The sequence below is a fragment of the Cydia fagiglandana genome, chromosome 18, assembly GCF_963556715.1.
Source record: "Cydia fagiglandana chromosome 18, ilCydFagi1.1, whole genome shotgun sequence".
Lineage (NCBI taxonomy): Eukaryota > Metazoa > Arthropoda > Insecta > Lepidoptera > Tortricidae > Cydia > Cydia fagiglandana.
This window is the reverse complement of record NC_085949.1, coordinates 8,802,567-8,822,774: the sequence shown is the minus strand read 5'-3', so window position 1 is coordinate 8,822,774 and position 20,208 is coordinate 8,802,567. Positions and strand designations below refer to the sequence as shown.

At 43.2% G+C, this 20,208-nt stretch overlaps 1 protein-coding gene across 1 annotated transcript in view; it reads right to left on the bottom strand.

Annotated features, from left to right (window-relative positions):
• Nucleotides 1-307: 307 nt before the first annotated feature.
• The window catches only part of LOC134673528 (lysM and putative peptidoglycan-binding domain-containing protein 2), a 28,182-nt gene continuing 8,281 nt past the window's right edge, over nucleotides 308-20,208 (bottom strand). Inside the window, exons 3-4 of the mRNA XM_063531527.1 lie at nucleotides 4,310-4,534; nucleotides 308-2,168 (exon numbers count right to left, since the gene is read on the bottom strand). Of these exons, the coding sequence (XP_063387597.1) occupies nucleotides 4,327-4,534 (208 nt within the window). The 3' untranslated portion in view covers nucleotides 308-2,168; nucleotides 4,310-4,326. The remainder of the gene's footprint in view (nucleotides 2,169-4,309; nucleotides 4,535-20,208) is intronic.

Sequence of the window (20,208 nt, the reverse complement as noted above, 5' to 3'; positions counted from 1 at the left end):
GCCTACCACGATCTAACCCGGAGCTAGGTTTGCGTGTAGATTACCTAGGGCACTCGCGTATCCCGCCGCTACTATAGGGAATCGGCCTACCGGGGCATATTAGTGATAAGTGTTAGCTATTAAGTGTTTTCAATAAACGGCATAAAGCCCCGTCTATACCAGTGTACTATCCGTGTTTGTGTTAACAACCCGTAAGTCCCCTTTCTCCCAAATCTGAGACTAGCTCGGTAAACCTCTCCAGCCTTCCAGGCCGAGGGGATATGTGACTCCTGCTTAGGCAGCACATCACAAAATAAAAACGAAAATCGGCTTCTGCGACTAAACTCTTTAAGTGTAGGATTTTACATTAATTATTTACAGTATAGTTAATAAATACATTTAATTGTGTATTAACACTTACAGTATTATACAATAATTATTAAATAAAATGTGTTGTGAACTTGTATTTGAGATACATTAACTGTTGTTGTATAAGACCACCCAGTAATTGGTATTAATTCGGGGCTTATGATACGAATAAGTGTGTAAGTAAACATAGGTAGGTATTTTTTTTATTGTTGGGTACCACCTTTGCAAAATTTTCAATGTAAAATAAAGCATCACAGGCGAATTATAGTTTTCTGGACAAAAATTAATAGGCGCTCAACAATTTAGTTTTTTACTTCAAATAGAAATAATAAAAACTACGTAAAAAACTGTATTAATGCTTAAAAATAGGATAAAATAGGTTGTAATATCGTCTCATTGTACATATTTAATCTACTAATGTATGTAGGTAAATATGTATAACATTGACTTGACGTTTCGATTATGACTGCATCACTATACATTTTATTTTAATTGATAGTGTAATCTATTCAATATTTATATTCACACTGCGCGTTGGCCTAGAAATGATAAGAAAATGGGACCCTGTCGACTTACAAATAAAAAATAATGATGAATCGCACTTGAACCCGATAATATAGACAGATTTTGTATTTGAAACAGTGCAAACATATTTTATATTTGTGTTGGTTGTGGTCGTTAAGTTCATATTTTTTAATGAATCCAAGAGCAACAAATATCTGTTTACTCTATATATTTGTATGTTCTTAGAGTGATAAAAATAAATAAACGAGCGTCATAAGATGATTTATGTCACTGTTTACTGTAACTTGGTATTTTTATGCATAATCTCAACTTTTATTCAGTGCCTATATAAAATCGTAGGACGATTAGATGAATCAGGCCTACTTTGAAATCGTTTCAATAGTTCAATTATAGTTCGTTTTTTTAGCATTAGAAATAAAGTAAACAATCTTGATGTGTCTTTTAATTGAAAAACACATTTTAAAAGTATATTACGTCAAATATGTAACAATTATGAATCTAATACGATCATTTATATTCTTCTGCTTTCATAAGTAATAGTTTTTGATTTTTAAAAATGTTTTCCAATTAAAAGACATGTCAAGATCGCTTACCTTCTTGCAAGTTCTTTCTAATGCTAAAAAAACTATAGTAGTAAATATGTCATAATTTACGACAAGCGTAAACCACGCAACTGGCATTCATTATTGATATACATAATAAAAATGTAAAAAGACATAATCAACATGGTACAGAAAGTTTGTTTATAAACTTCATTGTAAAATAACTCAAATTAATTTGGTTACTTCATAGATTTACAGTTCACATTAAGTTCATGCCTGATACAGTGCAACATCAGTTAGAAAACTCCAATATCTTTACAATAAAACGAATAAGTTACATCACTGAACCTAATGTGAACGTGCCTTTACAAGTATGATCATGTAACGACACATTATGGCTCCTCTACACGATGGCCCAGCGCCGGCCACTCCAAGGGACGCAGCCATGCGGTAGAATGAGATAGCAATATCACTTGCTCCCTCTAACGCATAAATGCGTCCCTTGGAGTGGTCGGCGTTGGCCCATCGTGTAGAGGAGCCATTACAGTAGTCCATAATTATTCACAAAATGTTTATTATGTAACAGATCATAAATTTGATATTATTAATCGTTTATATCTAATATCACTCGACGTTGACACGTGCAACTCACCGAGCTTGTTCGTGACGCTAACAATGACGTCACGTGACGCCACGGGGAGGACGTGACGTCACGGGGACGGCGTGACGCGGGCTCATTGGAAACGCGCATATCTGGAAAACAAATGAAGATATACTTTATGGGTGCAACCGTGGACGATAGGGTATTTTCCTGATAATCAAATCAATTACTTTTTTAGAACTGTCAAAACGATTTGCTAATATGGAATTTATATGAAACATTACATCGTGACGTCACGGTCAACGGATAACGGATAGAAATATAAAAACTTTTTATATTTCTATCCGATTTATTAATTAGAACTTATGTTTAAAAAATAACTCCTATTTGTGTTTTTCTAATTATTATCTGGTGCTTTATTTCATGCATGGTGTAATACCCTATTGTGGGAGGTATTATTAATGTGGAATATTTGCAATGAGGTAGTGGGTTCATATTACCTATGGTTTTATGAAGCCACTTTCGTATAAATTCGAATATCCACAGCAAATCCGAAAGCAAGAACCGCTTGCACTGCTGAGAGGGAAGGAATGGTACAATCGATTACAAAAAATAACAGTAGTGTATTTACAAATTGTCTAATAATATATATGAAATATGATGTGTCGCAAATAAATGACTCATTGGTTAAAGACCACCACCACCACCAGCCACCACCACCAACCACCACCAGCCACCAGTTACCAGCCACCAGTTAGACCAGCTTTAACTAAGTTATTGTTAGGAGAAATGATGACGTCACCAACGTTACTGCGTTAACCATGTCGGCGGCCCATCGTAAGATCAGGCAGATCGTAATTTTCCTGTGTAATGTTTTGACGATAGTGACATTAAACCAATATATAGGTAGGATAGGTTCGTTAGGTTGCTTTAGATGCCCGAAGGGTAAACTGCCCAGAAATAGGAGCCCCGCATAGCGGGGCTCCGTCGACTCAGGGAACGGGTCAAAGATTTTCACGTTTCACGATATGCCTAGGAATTTCACGATATGCCTGATCTTACGATCGGCCGCCGACAACCACACCAGCCGCTCTTTATTCTTCAAAAAACTGATGATAAACTGATGACTTTATCCACAAGAGTGGCAAAGTAGTGATAATTTTGAATGATTAATATTAAATAGAATTCATGTGGATTTAATTTGTAATGTTTTACAATTACTATTTTCCTCGCGTTGGTGCGTTGAATAATTGTGTTTCATTCGGTAGCAAAGTTTGTTTAGGCCACGTGCCTTGAAAGCCTCGCGACGCACAAGATTCAACTTTTTACACCATTAGCTAAGCTCATAGTTCAATTATGGAATCTTTCGCTTGCTGGGTTATCAATATTAGCAACGAGGGGTTAAAAAACAACCTTGCCCCCGTCACCGAATAAATAATATTACTAGGTACGAAAGATTCACTCTCTAACAAAACGCTTCTGTTACGATTAGGACAGATATGACCGCTAGGTGGCGCAAGCGCCACGCGCGGCCTGTGGCTAGCTACCAAAATTGGTGTGGGACGGATGCACTTGTATTAGCTACTTGTTACGACGCGACGAAATCGGGAAGGAGTAAGCCACGCCTGCAACTTTGCCCCCTTGTAAAACAAATAACTATTGTAGTGAAATAGTTAAGTATTTGTTTTACACGGGGGCAAAGTTGTTGTTTAACCGCTCGTGCTAATATTGATACACGAGCAAGCGAAAGATTCCAAAATTGAACCACGAGCGTAGCGAGTGGTTCGAAAAATGGAATCTTGAGCGTTGCGAGGGTTTCAAAGCACGAGGGTTAAACAAAATTTGCCCCCGAGTGAAACACAAAATTTTTCACCACACCAACCGGAAGCAAATATTAAATGTAAAATATCAGACAAAATCAAATTCAAATTAATGTTATTAAATATTTAACAATAAAAAATTATCTTTTGAAAGTCAATTCTACCACCAAACATAAGAAATGAACTCAAAATTTGCATTTGATTACTTTGCCTCACATGTGAATAAAATGCAACTTTGCTATCCGTTTTTGTAGTGCAAAGTAAGCCTTTCCGAGCTGGTGTGGTGAAAAATGTTATTATAGACCGACCGCTTATGAGTCCTCGCCCACCCTTATGCAGCTGTCGCGCAAGCGTACGGCGCCCGCACCTGCCCCGCCACCCTCAGTCGTCCTACCCCGTCGCCCCCGTACCGCGCAGGCGAGGACTCATTTAAGCGGTCGGACTATAGTGACAGAAACGCCGACATTGCCGACCTGCGCTGTCTCGACCGCTACAATTGGAACAGGTCCTCGTGCGTCCGCTCCAGCCTCTTGAGCGACGTGTCGACCCGGCGGCCCTGCGTCAGCATCGACGGCGGCGGCGGCAGCGGCGGCGGGATGATCTCGTTGTACGAGCTCGACGCGCCGAGCGACGCCGACTGACGCAGTCGCGCCGTCGGTCGGTGCCGCACGAAACCATCTTCAAGCTCCTTTACGAATCTGAAAAGTGACACGTGGCACAGTCAGCAAATATATAGAGCTGAGGGCCAACCGCGAACCATCTACGACGTGTTGCCTCCCTGTCACACTTACGTACGAATTTACAAGTGCGACAGAGAGGCAACACGTCGAACGTGGTTCGCGGTAGGCCCTCTGATTGCTGAGCTTAACGAGGCACTTCTGAACGTCTCTTAAATGAGCCTAGTGAGTTTTAAACTTCTTGTCCTGCCGGGCTAGCACATGATTGGCGCGACAGTATCTCGCCCGCGAGATAGACTACCCGTTCTTTTTTAATTAATACAATTAGAAAGGTACTCTGAGAGAAAAATCATTAGTAAACTAAACCAGGAATTAAAAAACAGTTCTGTACTGGGGGAAAAAATGAAGTTTAGTAATAATCATAGACGTTTCACTATTTCTGTAAAGTTTATTTATTTCTACAAACAGCTCAGTAATCCTAAATCTAATTTCAACAAACAGATAATAGAAATTGCAAGAACTAATAGAAATTGCAAAAGTCAATTTGTTCCTATTAGTTGACTCTCCTTGTGTGTTTTTGTTATCCTTTTCTCTCAATCTATCTCGCAGGCGAGATACTGTCGCGCCCCTCCTGTCCTAAGCCTACTGTGTAAATTGATTACAAAAAACATACAGAAATAGTGGATTCGGTTGGTGAATGGAACTACAATAGTTCCGGCATACGATCTCGGGAGTTAATAAAACCCAGCATAGATTATATAATACCCAGCTAAGTTGAATCCACGCGTTATTGATTGTCCCCGAGGTAAAATATAATTATACTGCATTGGGTGACTTCTAGGTTTTCCCTTCCGGTACATAGGTACCTACGTAAGGACCTACGTTAAATGAGGGAGAATTTCACATGGTTAACTAATTATTCGAATGTATTCATCATCTCAGCCATAAGACGTCCACTGCTGAACATAAAAAATAATCGAAAGTATTACTTTACTAATAATTTATTTTTAAATAAACTTAAGAGTTTCTTTATACACGTGTAAGTAGGTACTGCTTAAATCTAGATTCTGTTCTTCCAATAATTTGTATTTCAGAATATGAAGCGACGAGTAGCGCGTTAACCCCATATCATTAACAAATGTACCTACCTACCTGTATACTGCAAGTCACCTAACGCATGAGTCATACCTACTTAATAGCTCACATGATAGCTTAGTATACGTACCTATCTATAGGTACCAACATCTAAGGTTAGGGAAGAAATATGTTAGGTATAAAAGGTATATACATCCACACTTATTTCATACATATTCTATTGTTATTGTGTGAACATATCTTTCCAGGTTAAAATGCTTCTCCTTCGGAAATGACAGTTATGTTTTATTAACGAGAAGTGTCTGCTGAAGCGATACATTAAATTGACGGACAAATATAGTAATATAGTATATTTAGCGAACTGAACCAACCCTATACAAATGGCAAATTGTCCATTAAAGACATCCGCCAGATAGATAATATAAAGGCTATTTACAACTCTACGTAATACAGAATAAAGTTGTAGTTTGAATTGCTTAAGGTAAACGATTATTTCCCGTCGCAGTATGCTGCATCGATAGCACCTTATCATTATTTATGTAAACTGCGATGAAATATTAACAATTAATGATATACGTCAATATGTCAAATTAAGTTTGCTCGCGAACGCTTTGTATTTCAGCTATTACGATGACGTGACGTCAAGACCTCGTGATTTCGTTTGCTTACAACTACAGGCGGCTTGTTACATATAAACGGAAGTATTTGTTTATACCTCGTTATGACGAAGAAGCAAACGAAATGTGTACATAATACTATTCATACTTAAATGTATGTATTTGTATCAGCAGTGCAGTATATAGACGTAACTAACGGTTTTGTTTGATGTTTACTTTCCCGTAAACCAAAAGACAAGTATACCTATTACCTATACAATACATCACATTACATTTGGACTACTCACATACGTACTCAATAGATGTCCGTCAAGACGTATGTAACCTCTAGAAGTCTAGAAAAATGTATAGATGATACAAAACTCAGGTTTAGCTGATTCTGCAAAATCTTATTAATAAGCGCAAAACCAAGATGTCAAAGTACAAGATAAAGGTGATTATCTCAATTAATTAATTAATAATATATTGACAACCGTAAATAAAGTCACAGTACAACTTCCATATCTAAAAGCATTATTCATTTGACTTTTGAGATATGAAAGTAGAAGCTACCTGTTAGCGACGCTACGACAAGGCGCGGATTAGTCTAAGCTAGATTTAAAATAAATTCGATTAAGGCTGTATTCGAAATAAAGATTTAAAGATAGGTAGGGAAACCGCGATTAGATTGTTAATAGATATAAGGACTTGTAATATTCGTTAGTTAAGTCGTAAGCTCGTATTAAGTTTTAGGTCACCTAGTACGATAGGTAAAAATGACTAAACTTATTTTCGGAATCCCAAGTAATCCCTATAAACTAGGCAAATTAATGTAGACGCTGCCATTGGTCAACCAAAGTGGGCGGGTCAAGACAGAGAAGTCACGAAATGAAAGGGACGGCGCGATACGCTCCCATTGGTCGATCAAATCCGGGCTCAGCGCGACAGTATAGCGCAATTTTCACTATGAAACTAGCATGTTTCCTTTAATAGGTCATTATCCGTCAGAGTTACATCATGACAATGTTTGTAAATATTGTAGATCATTAGCCTAGTTACCCAGTAAGATAAGAATCGTAAGGCAAAACAAGCAAACAAAGCCCTGCGAGCGGGCGAAGGGGTAATAAAACGCCTATTGTTCGTGCACCGTCGGCCTTTTGTTATCGCTCATGGATAGGTCGAAGGGATTACTGAGCTCGTTATTGTTTATTTTTGTAGCTAAGTAACGTGTTTAACTATTTGTAATAGTTTTAAGTCGATAGATAATTAGGTATTTATAATATGAGTCGCGAAGCGATATGGAGATAATGAAAATTCACTCGAAAATGACCGTATTAAGTGACTAGCCAATCATAGGCCGAGAAAAACCGCGAATTAAGATTTGATTTTATCTCCCTATCGAAGGTGATTCTCTTTCTAGATTTTTAGTATAAAAGCCAGACGGCACCGCTTCGGATCGTACAGTAATCCAGCAGCAGCCGAAAAGGAAAAAAGGAAAAAGGAAGAAAACCGAAGAAAGCCTGAAGGATCCGAAGCTGTACCGCCTAATCGTTATAGGAGCATTTTTATATGAAGAACGCCGTCAATAAAAATCAGTTTTTTATACTCGGAATCCTTTTATTCATCGTCGGGGCGATCGAGGACAATTCGTTGAGGGCTTCGCATTACGGTGCATCAGAGTCTGGGCCGGCTGCGGTTTCGAGCGAGGCGCCAGTAGACCAGCTACCTTCTCCAACTGCTATCGTCGGCTATATTGGACGTTGAGAGTTCAATATTTTCTGGTCCTTCGAGCCGGATCTACTGTCAGCGCACCGGGACGTCGTGTTCAAGACTACAGTACCTGCGAAGCAACTATACAAATGACTGACAAAATGGTCATTACGCGTTCGAGGAAGGCAGCGTCGGTGCAGAGCGACGAGGATAGGCGACGTTATCTGGCTGAGGGCGCGGCGGCCGCGGAAAGGGCTGCCCGCGCCGAAGCGGAAAGGGCAGATGGCGCCGAGGCGGCGCGCCCGCTACTGACACCTATATCGTCGGCCGACGCGCTTAGCGATCGTCCGCGGGCCGCTAGCGCTGAACCGTTTGGCGCGGCGACCGCATCACAGAATACCTTCAGGCCACAAGGGACCCCCTCGCAAGATAATACACTGTTGTGGAGCAGGGAGCTCCGCAAGCGGTTACGACGACTTGCGAGGCCCACACCGTTACCAGTGCGACGGGCGAAGGCGAAGCCCAAAGATGTCGCATCTACGCAGCAACAGGGAGTCACTATGGAGTCGAGCACACCGTATGCCCCTGCACCCAGTCAATCCGTACATTCGTGCGCTAGTACGGTCATCGAGGCTAGGCTCTCTCAAGTCGAGCTTGAAGCGAGCGAACGTCTAGCGGAGATACAGCGAAAGGAGTTGCAGATCGAAGCCGACTTAATAAAGAAGAGGCTAGAAGCACAAAAATCGCAGATTCGAGCGGAAGGAAGTGTAGGCGCAGTCTCAGTCGTAGGGGACGTCGAGCCACAACGGAAGCGGATCCTGAAGTGGATAGACGACTCTCAGGACGATAAGCCGCTAACCGAACATATCGAGAAGAGGTTAGCCAACGAGCCACCACCGGACTACGAGACTCCTAGACGGCCTACGCGGGACGAGCGACATATGCGACGCCGCTCACCGAGCCGCGAGGAGCGTCAACAGCGATCGGAATCGCCACCGGAGGAGCCCCGTACGCCGCACACGGCGCGTACGCAACATACGGAAGGCACAGTTGCGGAGTCTATGCTGCACTTGTTCGAGAAGATGCAGATGGCGGCTCGCCCGGCACCTAAGGATATCTTCGAGCTACCTCACTTCTACGGCGACGTGAGCGAATGGCGAAGTTTTTACAATACCTACGTCGAGACTACGAAGCGCTACAAGTTTACCGACTACGAGAACGTTGCAAGACTGCGTATGGCGTTACGCGGGGACGCTAAGATGTGCGTGTCACATGTCCTGTCTACAGCTACTCGTCCAGACATGGTTATACGTATACTGAAGAAGCAGTTTGGCCGAAGCGAGGTGCTTTTGGATAAAGCAATCGAGGACCTACGAAGACTGCCACCGTTGGGGCCGAGTGCGAACGACCTCAACACGTTTGCAATCAAGATTATGAACGTCGTATCTACTATCATGGACATAGATAGAAGACACTACGCCGACAATCCGTTGCTGATACGAGAAGTAACCGACCGTTTATCGCCTCATCTACGAAGCAGATGGTGCGACTACGCCAACAGACATCGAGATACTGATGACCCCGAGATCCTGCAGTTGGCTGATTTCCTAATGGAAGAGAGCGAGCTAGAGATGTCGTTCTGTCACGCTCGCGCGCCGGTGAAGCGCGCGCAGGGACCGACGACAGCACCGTTCGCGCGCGCCCGGCGCTAGACTGAACGCGCCCGCGCCGCGCAACTTCATCCCTACTCCAGCTCCGGCCGCAAATCGATGCAGCGGAGCGCAGAAGGCTACGTACGCGGCTCGACAAATCACCGCGAAGAGCACGTGTCTGTACGGCGGTGGCAATCACATTACTACAGATTGTCGCAAGCTGGCCGCGCAGAGTATAGGCGCTAGATGGGAGTGGGCAAGACTCAACCGTATATGCTTCAGATGTATGGACGCGAAACATTTGAAGTCGCAATGCAACACGAAAGGGTGTGGCGTGACAGGCTGTCCGCACACGCATCATCGTTTGCTGCACGCCGAGCCTATGCAGGCTAGCAATAATAACAGCGGAGCTACGATGGCGGTAGCTCAATCGACGCATCGAGTGGTCGCCTCACCGAGAATGACGTCATCGTTTGCGGCAGCGGCCGAATCGGAGCCACGGCCTACAGAACGAGAGGACAACGACCCGCGCATCTACGTGTCGTCAACCCCAAATTTCAACGTGCTACTGAAGGTGCTGCCAGTAACCGTCACGGGGCCGAAGGGTACGGCTCAAATATTCGCATTCCTCGACGATGGGTCAACGCTTTCAATGATCGATCAAGACGTCGCGGACGAAATCGGAGCAGTAGGTGAAGACGAACCTCTATGTCTACGAGGTATAAGAAACCTGAAGCATACGTCCATCACGCAAACTGTAAAGGCGCAAGTGGGACCACTACGAGGAGGCACCGTGCACGAAATCGTCATGAAAACCGTAGAAGGACTTGGAATACGATCGCAATCACTCAACAAGGCCGAGTTGATGAAATACAAGCACTTAGAAGATCTGGGCGACGAATGCTACGTGGGTACAGGAGTACCGCAAATGCTGATTGGAGGCGATTTCTGCCACCTGAAGACCCCCATCGAGATCAGGCAGGGCGGAGAAGACGAGCCATGCGCGATGAAGACACCCTTAGGCTGGGTATTTTTCGGGCGCATGCCGCGCATCATTCGTACAGTCGAGCAAACCGTACTTCATTGCCGCACAGATGACGACGAGTTAATCGATCAAGTGAAGAAGCATTGGTCGATTGAAGCGTTAGGAGTAACGAATAAAGAAAACGTCAGTCCGAGCGATCAGCGAGCCATCGACATTTTCAACGCTACAGTACGCAAGACCGCAGCGGGCCGGTACGAGGTCGGTCAACTGTGGGCGACGGACAACGTAAAGCTACCACCGAGCTACGTCATGGCGCGATCCAGATTACACAATTTGGAGGTGAAGATGCGGCGCGATAAGGATTTCGCTGAAGATTACGAGGCCCAGATACAGAAGCTGCTACAGAAAGGATACGCGGAACGTATCATGGAGCCGCCGCAAACCGACCGGACTTGGGTTTTGCCGCACTTCAGCGTTTTCAATTTAAATAAAGGCAAAAGAAGAGCCGTTTTTGACTGCGCGGCAAAAAGTCAAGGAAATAGTCTGAATGACTATATTTTATCGGGGCCAGACCTACTACGGAGCTTGTTAGGAATCCTACTACGATTCCGCGAATGGAATTTCGCGGTTGTCGCGGACATTCAAGAAATGTTCCTACAAATCCAGATGCGAGAAGAAGATCAACAGAGCCAGCTCTTCTTATGGCGCGGTACTAGAAGAGATATGGAGCCTCAAGTCTACAAACTGAACAGAGTTTGCTTTGGCAACGTGTCATCGCCTTTCCTAGCGCATTCAGTGCGCAATAGGAACGCAATCGACAATCGGGACAAATATCCGGACGCGGTCTACGATATTCACCACAACCATTATATGGACGACTACGTGGCATCGTACGAGACCGAAGATGAGCTGCTACGGGTATCGCAACAAGTGCGAGACTCGCACGCGGAGGGCAGCTTTTATCTACGAGGCTACGCGAGCAACAGTACGCGAATGTTAGCGAGCGTCGAGCCTGAATTACACGCAGCGCAAGGACCGACGCACCTGGGCGAAGGTCAACCTACGGTTCTAGGCATGACGTGGGACCCTAGAACTGACACTTTGGGCTACAACACGAAAATGCTGCGAGTTCCCGAGGCTGTGAAGCTACAGGAGCGGCCGCCGACGAAAAGGGAGCTACTCAGCGCGATAATGTCCATTTATGACCCTATGGGACTTATCGCACAATACGTTATCAGCGCGAAGATAATATTTCAACGAGTATGGACGAAAGGTACGACGTGGGACGCACCGCTAGAAGAAAAAGAAGCCGAGGACTTTTTTCAGTGGCAGAACGCACTGAAACACGTAGCGGCGCTACGCATACCAAGGCGGTATGAGTCACCGGGCGGAGCTACGAAATATACGCTACACATATTCACCGACGCGTCAACTGAAGCTTATTGCGCCGTGGCATATTGGCGTATCGAAAATTTAGAAGATGTACGAGTCAGCCTAGCAGCGGGCAAAAGCAGAGTCTGCCCCCTGAAAGTACTGTCAGTACCACGATTAGAGCTGACAGCCGCAGTTATTGGAGTTCGACTGGCCGAGACGATTAAAAAGGAGCAGCGATACGACGTCAAGAGGACTATCTACTGGACAGACTCGCGAGTATTGCTAGGATGGATTAAGGACGACGCGAGAAACTACAAGCCGTTCGTGTCACACCGTTTGGCTGAAATAGCTGAAAAATCGGACCGGCGAGCGTGGATGTACGTGCCAACCGACGTGAACCCCGCAGACCACGCTACGAGAGGAAAGCCGGCAAGAAAAATCACCGCACACGACGAGTGGTACAAAGGACCGTCATTTCTTTACCGACCAGAAACGGAGTGGCCGAGTCAAGAAACAGTCAGACCGACTGAAGACCTTCCTGAAAAGAAGAGCGGAGTCATAGTAGAGACTACGTTATCTACTACTACGTCAAAGTTAGATCCGTCGAGCGTGCTACCGGATATACGACGCTTCAGTAACTACGATAGACTGATAAATTCGACAGCCTACGTACTGCTTTTCATAGAGAAGCTGAAAACCAGAAATAAGACGCTACAACTGCAAGTGAAGCACATAAAGCGAGCCGAGCATATGTGGCTTCAGAATAGCCAGCGACGAAGTTTTCCCGACGAGCTACGTACACTAAGCGCAGGACGTGATTTGGACAGGAAATCGCGAATATATACTCTAGCACCCGAGCTGTGCGACGACGGCGTGCTACGCATGAAGACAAGATTGGGAAACGCTCCAGTGTTGTACACATCGGTACGACCCGTAATACTGGACGGCAAGGACTCATTTACCAGATTAATGGTCCAACGCGCACACAGGCGAATGGCGCACATTCACAACGAGGCGATAATAAATCAGCTACGTCAAGATTACTGGATCCTACAACTACGACCTACCGTGAAAGCTGTAGCGCGAGACTGCGCGCTGTGTAAGCTACGTCGAGCTTCACCGCGAGCGCAGCCCCTTGGCGATCTACCACCCGAGCGGCTACAGGCTTACCAGAGGCCATTCACCTACACCGCGCAAGACTACCTCGGGCCTATGTACGTGACCATAGGACGACGACGAGAGAAACGCTGGGTGTGTCTGTACACATGCCTAGTAACACGGGCTATTCATTTGGAAACAGTACATAGCCTGTCGACCGATAGCGCTTTACTGGCGTTAAGGCGCTTCGCCGCACGAAGAGGATGGCCGAGCGTTATGTACAGCGACAGCGCGACGTGCTTCAAGGCGGCATCGAACGAACTACGCGAGGCCTACAGGCAATGGCTTCCGCAGTTGCAACAGTACGGCGTACAACAACGTATGGACTGGAAGTTCATCCCCCCCGGCAACCCATCTGCAGGCGGAGCCTGGGAGCGGATGGTACGCACCGTGAAGACAGCGATGCTCTATACATTTAACACTAGAGCGCCAAAAACCGAAGTGTTCGAGACTCTACTGGCAGAGATCGAAAACATCGTCAATAGAAGGCCGTTAACGCACGTGAACGTCGATCCGGACAGCGAGGAAAGTCTCACACCTGCGCACTTTCTTCTACTTCACAACGCGAACCTACCAATGATTGGCGCTTACGACGAGAACGACAAGCGACAGTGGAGGGCTGCCCAGGCGCTAGCAGACCACTTCTGGCGGCGCTGGACCAAGGAGTACTTTCCACTGCTGGCACCGCGCAAATCATCCGACGACGGAGGACGACAGATCCGGCCGGGAGATGTAGTCATCATTTCCGAGCCCAGTGGACCACGCAGCGTGTGGCCTAAAGGAGTCGTCGAGACCGTCTACCATGGACCCGACGGACGGGTTCGCTCCGCAGACGTCAGGACGAGGCACGGAACGCTGCGCAGGCCGAGCTGCAAGTTGGCAGTCATCGCGTCGCAACCCATGCACCAGGAGTCTTCGACTGCGGGGACAAAATGTTAGCGACGCTACGACAAGGCGCGGATTAGTCTAAGCTAGATTTAAAATAAATTCGATTAAGGCTGTATTCGAAATAAAGATTTAAAGATAGGTAGGGAAACCGCGATTAGATTGTTAATAGATATAAGGACTTGTAATATTCGTTAGTTAAGTCGTAAGCTCGTATTAAGTTTTAGGTCACCTAGTACGATAGGTAAAAATGACTAAACTTATTTTCGGAATCCCAAGTAATCCCTATAAACTAGGCAAATTAATGTAGACGCTGCCATTGGTCAACCAAAGTGGGCGGGTCAAGACAGAGAAGTCACGAAATGAAAGGGACGGCGCGATACGCTCCCATTGGTCGATCAAATCCGGGCTCAGCGCGACAGTATAGCGCAATTTTCACTATGAAACTAGCATGTTTCCTTTAATAGGTCATTATCCGTCAGAGTTACATCATGACAATGTTTGTAAATATTGTAGATCATTAGCCTAGTTACCCAGTAAGATAAGAATCGTAAGGCAAAACAAGCAAACAAAGCCCTGCGAGCGGGCGAAGGGGTAATAAAACGCCTATTGTTCGTGCACCGTCGGCCTTTTGTTATCGCTCATGGATAGGTCGAAGGGATTACTGAGCTCGTTATTGTTTATTTTTGTAGCTAAGTAACGTGTTTAACTATTTGTAATAGTTTTAAGTCGATAGATAATTAGGTATTTATAATATGAGTCGCGAAGCGATATGGAGATAATGAAAATTCACTAGAAAATGACCGTATTAAGTGACTAGCCAATCATAGGCCGAGAAAAACCGCGAATTAAGATTTGATTTTATCTCCCTATCGAAGGTGATTCTCTTTCTAGATTTTTAGTATAAAAGCCAGACGGCACCGCTTCGGATCGTACAGTAATCCAGCAGCAGCCGAAAAGGAAAAAAGGAAAAAGGAAGAAAACCGAAGAAAGCCTGAAGGATCCGAAGCTGTACCGCCTAATCGTTATAGGAGCATTTTTATATGAAGAACGCCGTCAATAAAAATCAGTTTTTTATACTCGGAATCCTTTTATTCATCGTCGGGGCGATCGAGGACAATTCGTTGAGGGCTTCGCATTACGGTGCATCAGAGTCTGGGCCGGCTGCGGTTTCGAGCGAGGCGCCAGTAGACCAGCTACCTTCTCCAACTGCTATCGTCGGCTATATTGGACGTTGAGAGTTCAATACTACCACTACCAGACTTCCTTAGTATTCACAAAGTTCTATCCAATCTAGTGACACTACTGGCACCAGCCTATACACCGTGTTTTTATTGAATTTCGTTATCTTCGGGGTATGGTTAAGTACGTTTAAGAGCTTGGTTGGTTGGTTAAGGGTAAGAGGTTGGTTAAATTTCATATAAAAAAATTTTTTTTTAAATTTTAAGTTTTAAAAGTATTTAAATGTAGCATATAACGTTGTTGTAACACGGGCATTACATTTAACTCAACCAAACAATTGAAATCTGTGACTTATCAATGTCATATCGAACATCGATCGACCGAGATTGTACTTAAGTTTAGTAGCAAATGTATGAACTCATTCTAAACACTAATCAATATGTAAACCGGCCCTAAGACAAGTGTACACGTTTGTAGAGGCCTTATAGGAAAAAAATAAATTATTGATTATCTCCGAAATGGAGTTAATTAAAATATCGGTGTCTTTGAGAAAGTTACTTGATTTAAGCTCAGGAATGCACCCTTGAAATTAACGGAAAACAAAAAAAACACGGTGTATAATTTTTGAAACATATTGGTACAACGCGTATGACTCAAGTCCATATTTAAATCATTTATGGAATCATCGAAATGTTATTTAAAGTTCCCTAAAGTGAGCTCAAGAAATATTTCAAGAGCTTTCTGGCAAGGTTGAGAGCTCTTCGCTGTTTACAATCATATTCCGAGTGTTTACTTATCAATCAGTGTCAGGGAACATCCTGTTGATATCACACTGAACGCGTCTTAAAAACCCGTAAATAAAATTATAAATATTTGCATAACTTTACGTCAGATATACTTGGTCAAGCAGATCTTGCCAGTAGAAAAAGGCGGCAAATTTGAAAAAACCGGGCAAGTGCGAGTCGGACTCGCGCACGAAGGGTTCCGTACCATAATGCAAAAAAAAAAAAAGCAAAAAGAAAACGGTCACCCATCCAAGTACTGACCCCTCCCGACGTTGCTTAACTTTGGTCAAAAATCACGTTTGTTGTATGGGAGCCCCATTTAAATCTTTATTTTATTGTTTTTAGTATTTGTTGTCATAGCGGCATCATCATCTGTGAAAATTTCAACTGTCTAGCTATCACGGTTCGTGAGATACAGCCTGGTGACAGACGGACGGACGGACGGACAGCGAAGTCTTAGTAATAGGGTCCCGTTTTACCCTTTGGGTACGGAACCCTAAAAATGTAGACGCGAAAGGATATCGTCCCATAGAAAATTTGAATTTCGCGCCTTTTTTTACTGACATGATGTACTTGACCAGCTATACCTTTTTACACATAAACCATGATACACCATTGGACTTTTCGTGCATAATGGCGCACCGATCGGCGCATCGATTTTGATATTTAGTCCCCATTTCCGACGGTTGGAATAATTTGAAAATTGGTATATCGAACAAGTACGCGTAGGTATGTAAATGTGAATCTAAATGTAAGTATTTAAATAGAATCGATATCACTCGGACAAAAGCATTTGTTATCTAAAGCTTTTGTTTATACAATATTGGAATATTGTATGAATAAACGCATTACTTTCAAACATTTGCGCGGGAATTTCATATTTTGAGATGCCCTTTAACCTAACTTATCTATAACAATTATTGTACCTACAATACAACACACGAGCTGCCGAGCAAAGACTACGCGTCCCTCTTTTGTTAACATAGTTAGTAAAAGACGGGTAGTCTATCTCGCCGCGAGATACTGTCGCGCCAATCATGTGCAAAGGCCTACTGGAGCGATAAAATCCAAATATTAATACGCATTTCCATAATGGCCTTAAATTATCACCCAACACACACACACACAGTATATACATGTACATACTGTCACACACGGGTAAAAGTTTGGGGTACATAACAAAGTGTGTGGTATGTTCGAGTAAAACGAAAAATTGTGCGAATTTGAAGATAACTTCTGTACAAAATAAGGAGTCTTTTCAAAAGGACTTCTTTCTCTATAGACATTAGATACCATACAAAAATAAGCCTTTTGAAAAGACACTCCTGAAATAGCATCAGGCGTTTCTAATAAAGCATAAAGTACCTACTCTTTATTGCTCTGTACAAGCGAATTATTGTAAAGTTATGTAAATACCTATTTACATAGGCAATATTTTTAGGCATATTAAAATTATTTCGGAATTAAACTATAATCTCAATGCAAAATTTTGGTACTTTAAACGTCATATGACATTTGAACCCAGTCGCGTCGGTTGGCACGGACGACAATATGCGACGCCCCCTCGCATGACCTACATTTACATTAGTAGTGTCTCAGCCATTAATTTGGCTAGATAATACAGCAGTTAAAATGCCTGTCTGAATCCCTAGATGTTAGAATGCCGTGACGAATGATGCCTACAACTAATCGACTACAGTCATTAATAAGTAGGAATAATTTTATTGTTTACATTAAACAAAATACAGTGTCAGTAAAAAACAAAAGGAAGCCAATGTCGGTAAGGTAAAACGGTGAAACAATTAATTACTGCCTTTGTTTTTGCTATACCAATGTTAATGCTCGGCTGGAGTTTTTTAAGGACATTTATATACTTGTCAGAAAAAGTAGCATGACGTGGTAGGCTGTTATGTCGCAGTCAATTTTTTTGGGAGTAACGGGGGGTCACTAAGGGCTTTTTCCACCTACGACATACACTCATATTATTCAAATGATAATGATCACGGGCAAATCTGAGTCTTTTGTATATTATAATAGAAATACTTTTTTATTCTCTATCATTTATCGTAGCCCTAAATCGTGCAGTGGTTTCATTCATGTAATTGTAATAAAAACAAAAACTTGCGTGTATGGAAAGTAAGTCGTCTTTACTTTCACCGTCGCCTCTTTCGAATTAAGTACAAAAGATGAAATAATGATTTGACCAGTTTTAGCGACTTCACCGGAACTAGGTTTTATCCGAATCTATAATAATATACAAGGTGTAACATGAGTAAACCGAATAATTTTAACAGCGTATTCCTGATCATATTTAGAGACAAAAATGTCCTATAAACTTTTTTGAGATTCGCCTAGTTTCAGAGATATTATTAATTTAAAAAAAAACAAGTTTTTATTGTTACATAGTGTAAAAGGCCTTTTTGGTGGCGATGTTGCTGCTATGGGACGTAGTCTAAATATCTTTATTGATAGATGTCAAAAAGTAACAAGTAACACTTTGCAAAAAGTAGGTTTTACGAAAAAAAAATGTTAAAATCAATTTTAAGTGACAAGTTTACCAATAACATTTACTTTTTATGTACAAATACATTCAAAAAAATAAAAAAAAACAAAACAAAGAAAAATTATTTTTTGGCGAAATTTACCTAAACTCGTATTACATTTTTTACTTCTTTTGACCTCAGAAACGCGTGGTTAAAATTATTCGGTTTTCTCATGTTACATCATGTATTCATACTAAAAGATGTGTAAGTATTATAATAACGTAATAACCCGTTGGGGGATGTATATAAAGGCCAAATATGATTGACGAGTCTATAGGAAATTAGCCTAACGTGTGGTCAAGATAATGAAGTGGATCAAACTTTTCTAGAATGACTGGCAATATTCAAAAAAAGGTAGGTACTCGTAGGTAAACCGTTAAAACACGAACACGCATAAGTCTATTTCTAAATTACTTTTGTTAAAAAACCTTTCGCTATTCAACTGGTTACTGCGTTTAATTTTTTTACCACGTAGCAAACAAACAGCTACCAAGCAGACGGCTCTATGGTAAGCGACCACCGTAGCCTATGGACGCCTGCAACTCCAGGGGTGTTACATGCGGGATGGGCCACTCTTTTTTTTTTAAGAATCCCATACGGGAACAAAGAAACATCCCTAAAAAAACCTCAGTTCTTCAGAATCGACAAAAAGATGAAAAATGAATGAATGAATGAATGAATGAATGAATGAATGAATAATATTTATTTCAGGACTAGTCCCATATTATGTTAGTAACAGGTTTGGTACATACTTAAATTTAGTGTTAGTGCAAAACAACATAAATAAAATTTATAATTTATAATCTACCTACGTGGAGCGCGATACATGGAGCTGTGTCCATCTCCGCATCAGCGCGGAATCCCAGCGGTCCGCGAACGCGCTCAGGATCCCGTTGGTGCTGCAGCGAACTCGGGCTAGCAGGGAGGCGCACCGCTTGCGCATTATGGCAGCAAAATCGTCGGTCCGCGCCTCCGCAAACATGCCCGACGCACTACAGTGCCGCGGCAACCCCAACAGAACCCTAAACGCGTTGTTATATTGGACTCGCAAGTCGCTATATGCCCGCTGCGTAAAGTTGACCCACAGACCGCATGTATAAAAAGATTGGCAATATGCCTTAAACAATGTAGTTTTCACAGGCTGTGAGCATCTTGCGAACCTGCGAGCCAACATATTACAACGGACAGACAGCGACCTGCGCTCCCTCTCCACGTCACAATTATCTTTTAAGTCCTCCGTGACCCAGTGACCCAAATACTTCACCTTTTGCACCCTGTTGAGAGGTGTGCCACTGAGCGAGATACCAGGAGCGTCCGTATAGGTCTTTGACCCTGCCTTAAAAATAATCGTCTCTCTCTTTTTGGCATTGTATTTGAGTCCATGGGTCACAGCGTACGACTCACACATTGCGACCAGTTTTCGTAACGCGCCAATCGATGGACTCAGCAGCACCATATCGTCTGCGTAACTAATGTTATTGACACAGATATCGCCAACGTGACATCCGATATTAGTGCTGCTGAGCTCAACGATTAGCCGGTTCATATAAAGATTGAAGAGCCGCGGCGAGCTTAGCCCCCCCTGCCTCACCCCGCACTCCAACCCATATTCATCTGAGTATGATCCACCCCATCTTACTCTGTTCTTTTGATTGCCGTACCAGTAGCGAAGCATCAAGGCGACCTCTGGCGGTAGTGTGGTTTCATGCTGCAACTTGTTCCACAGCGCA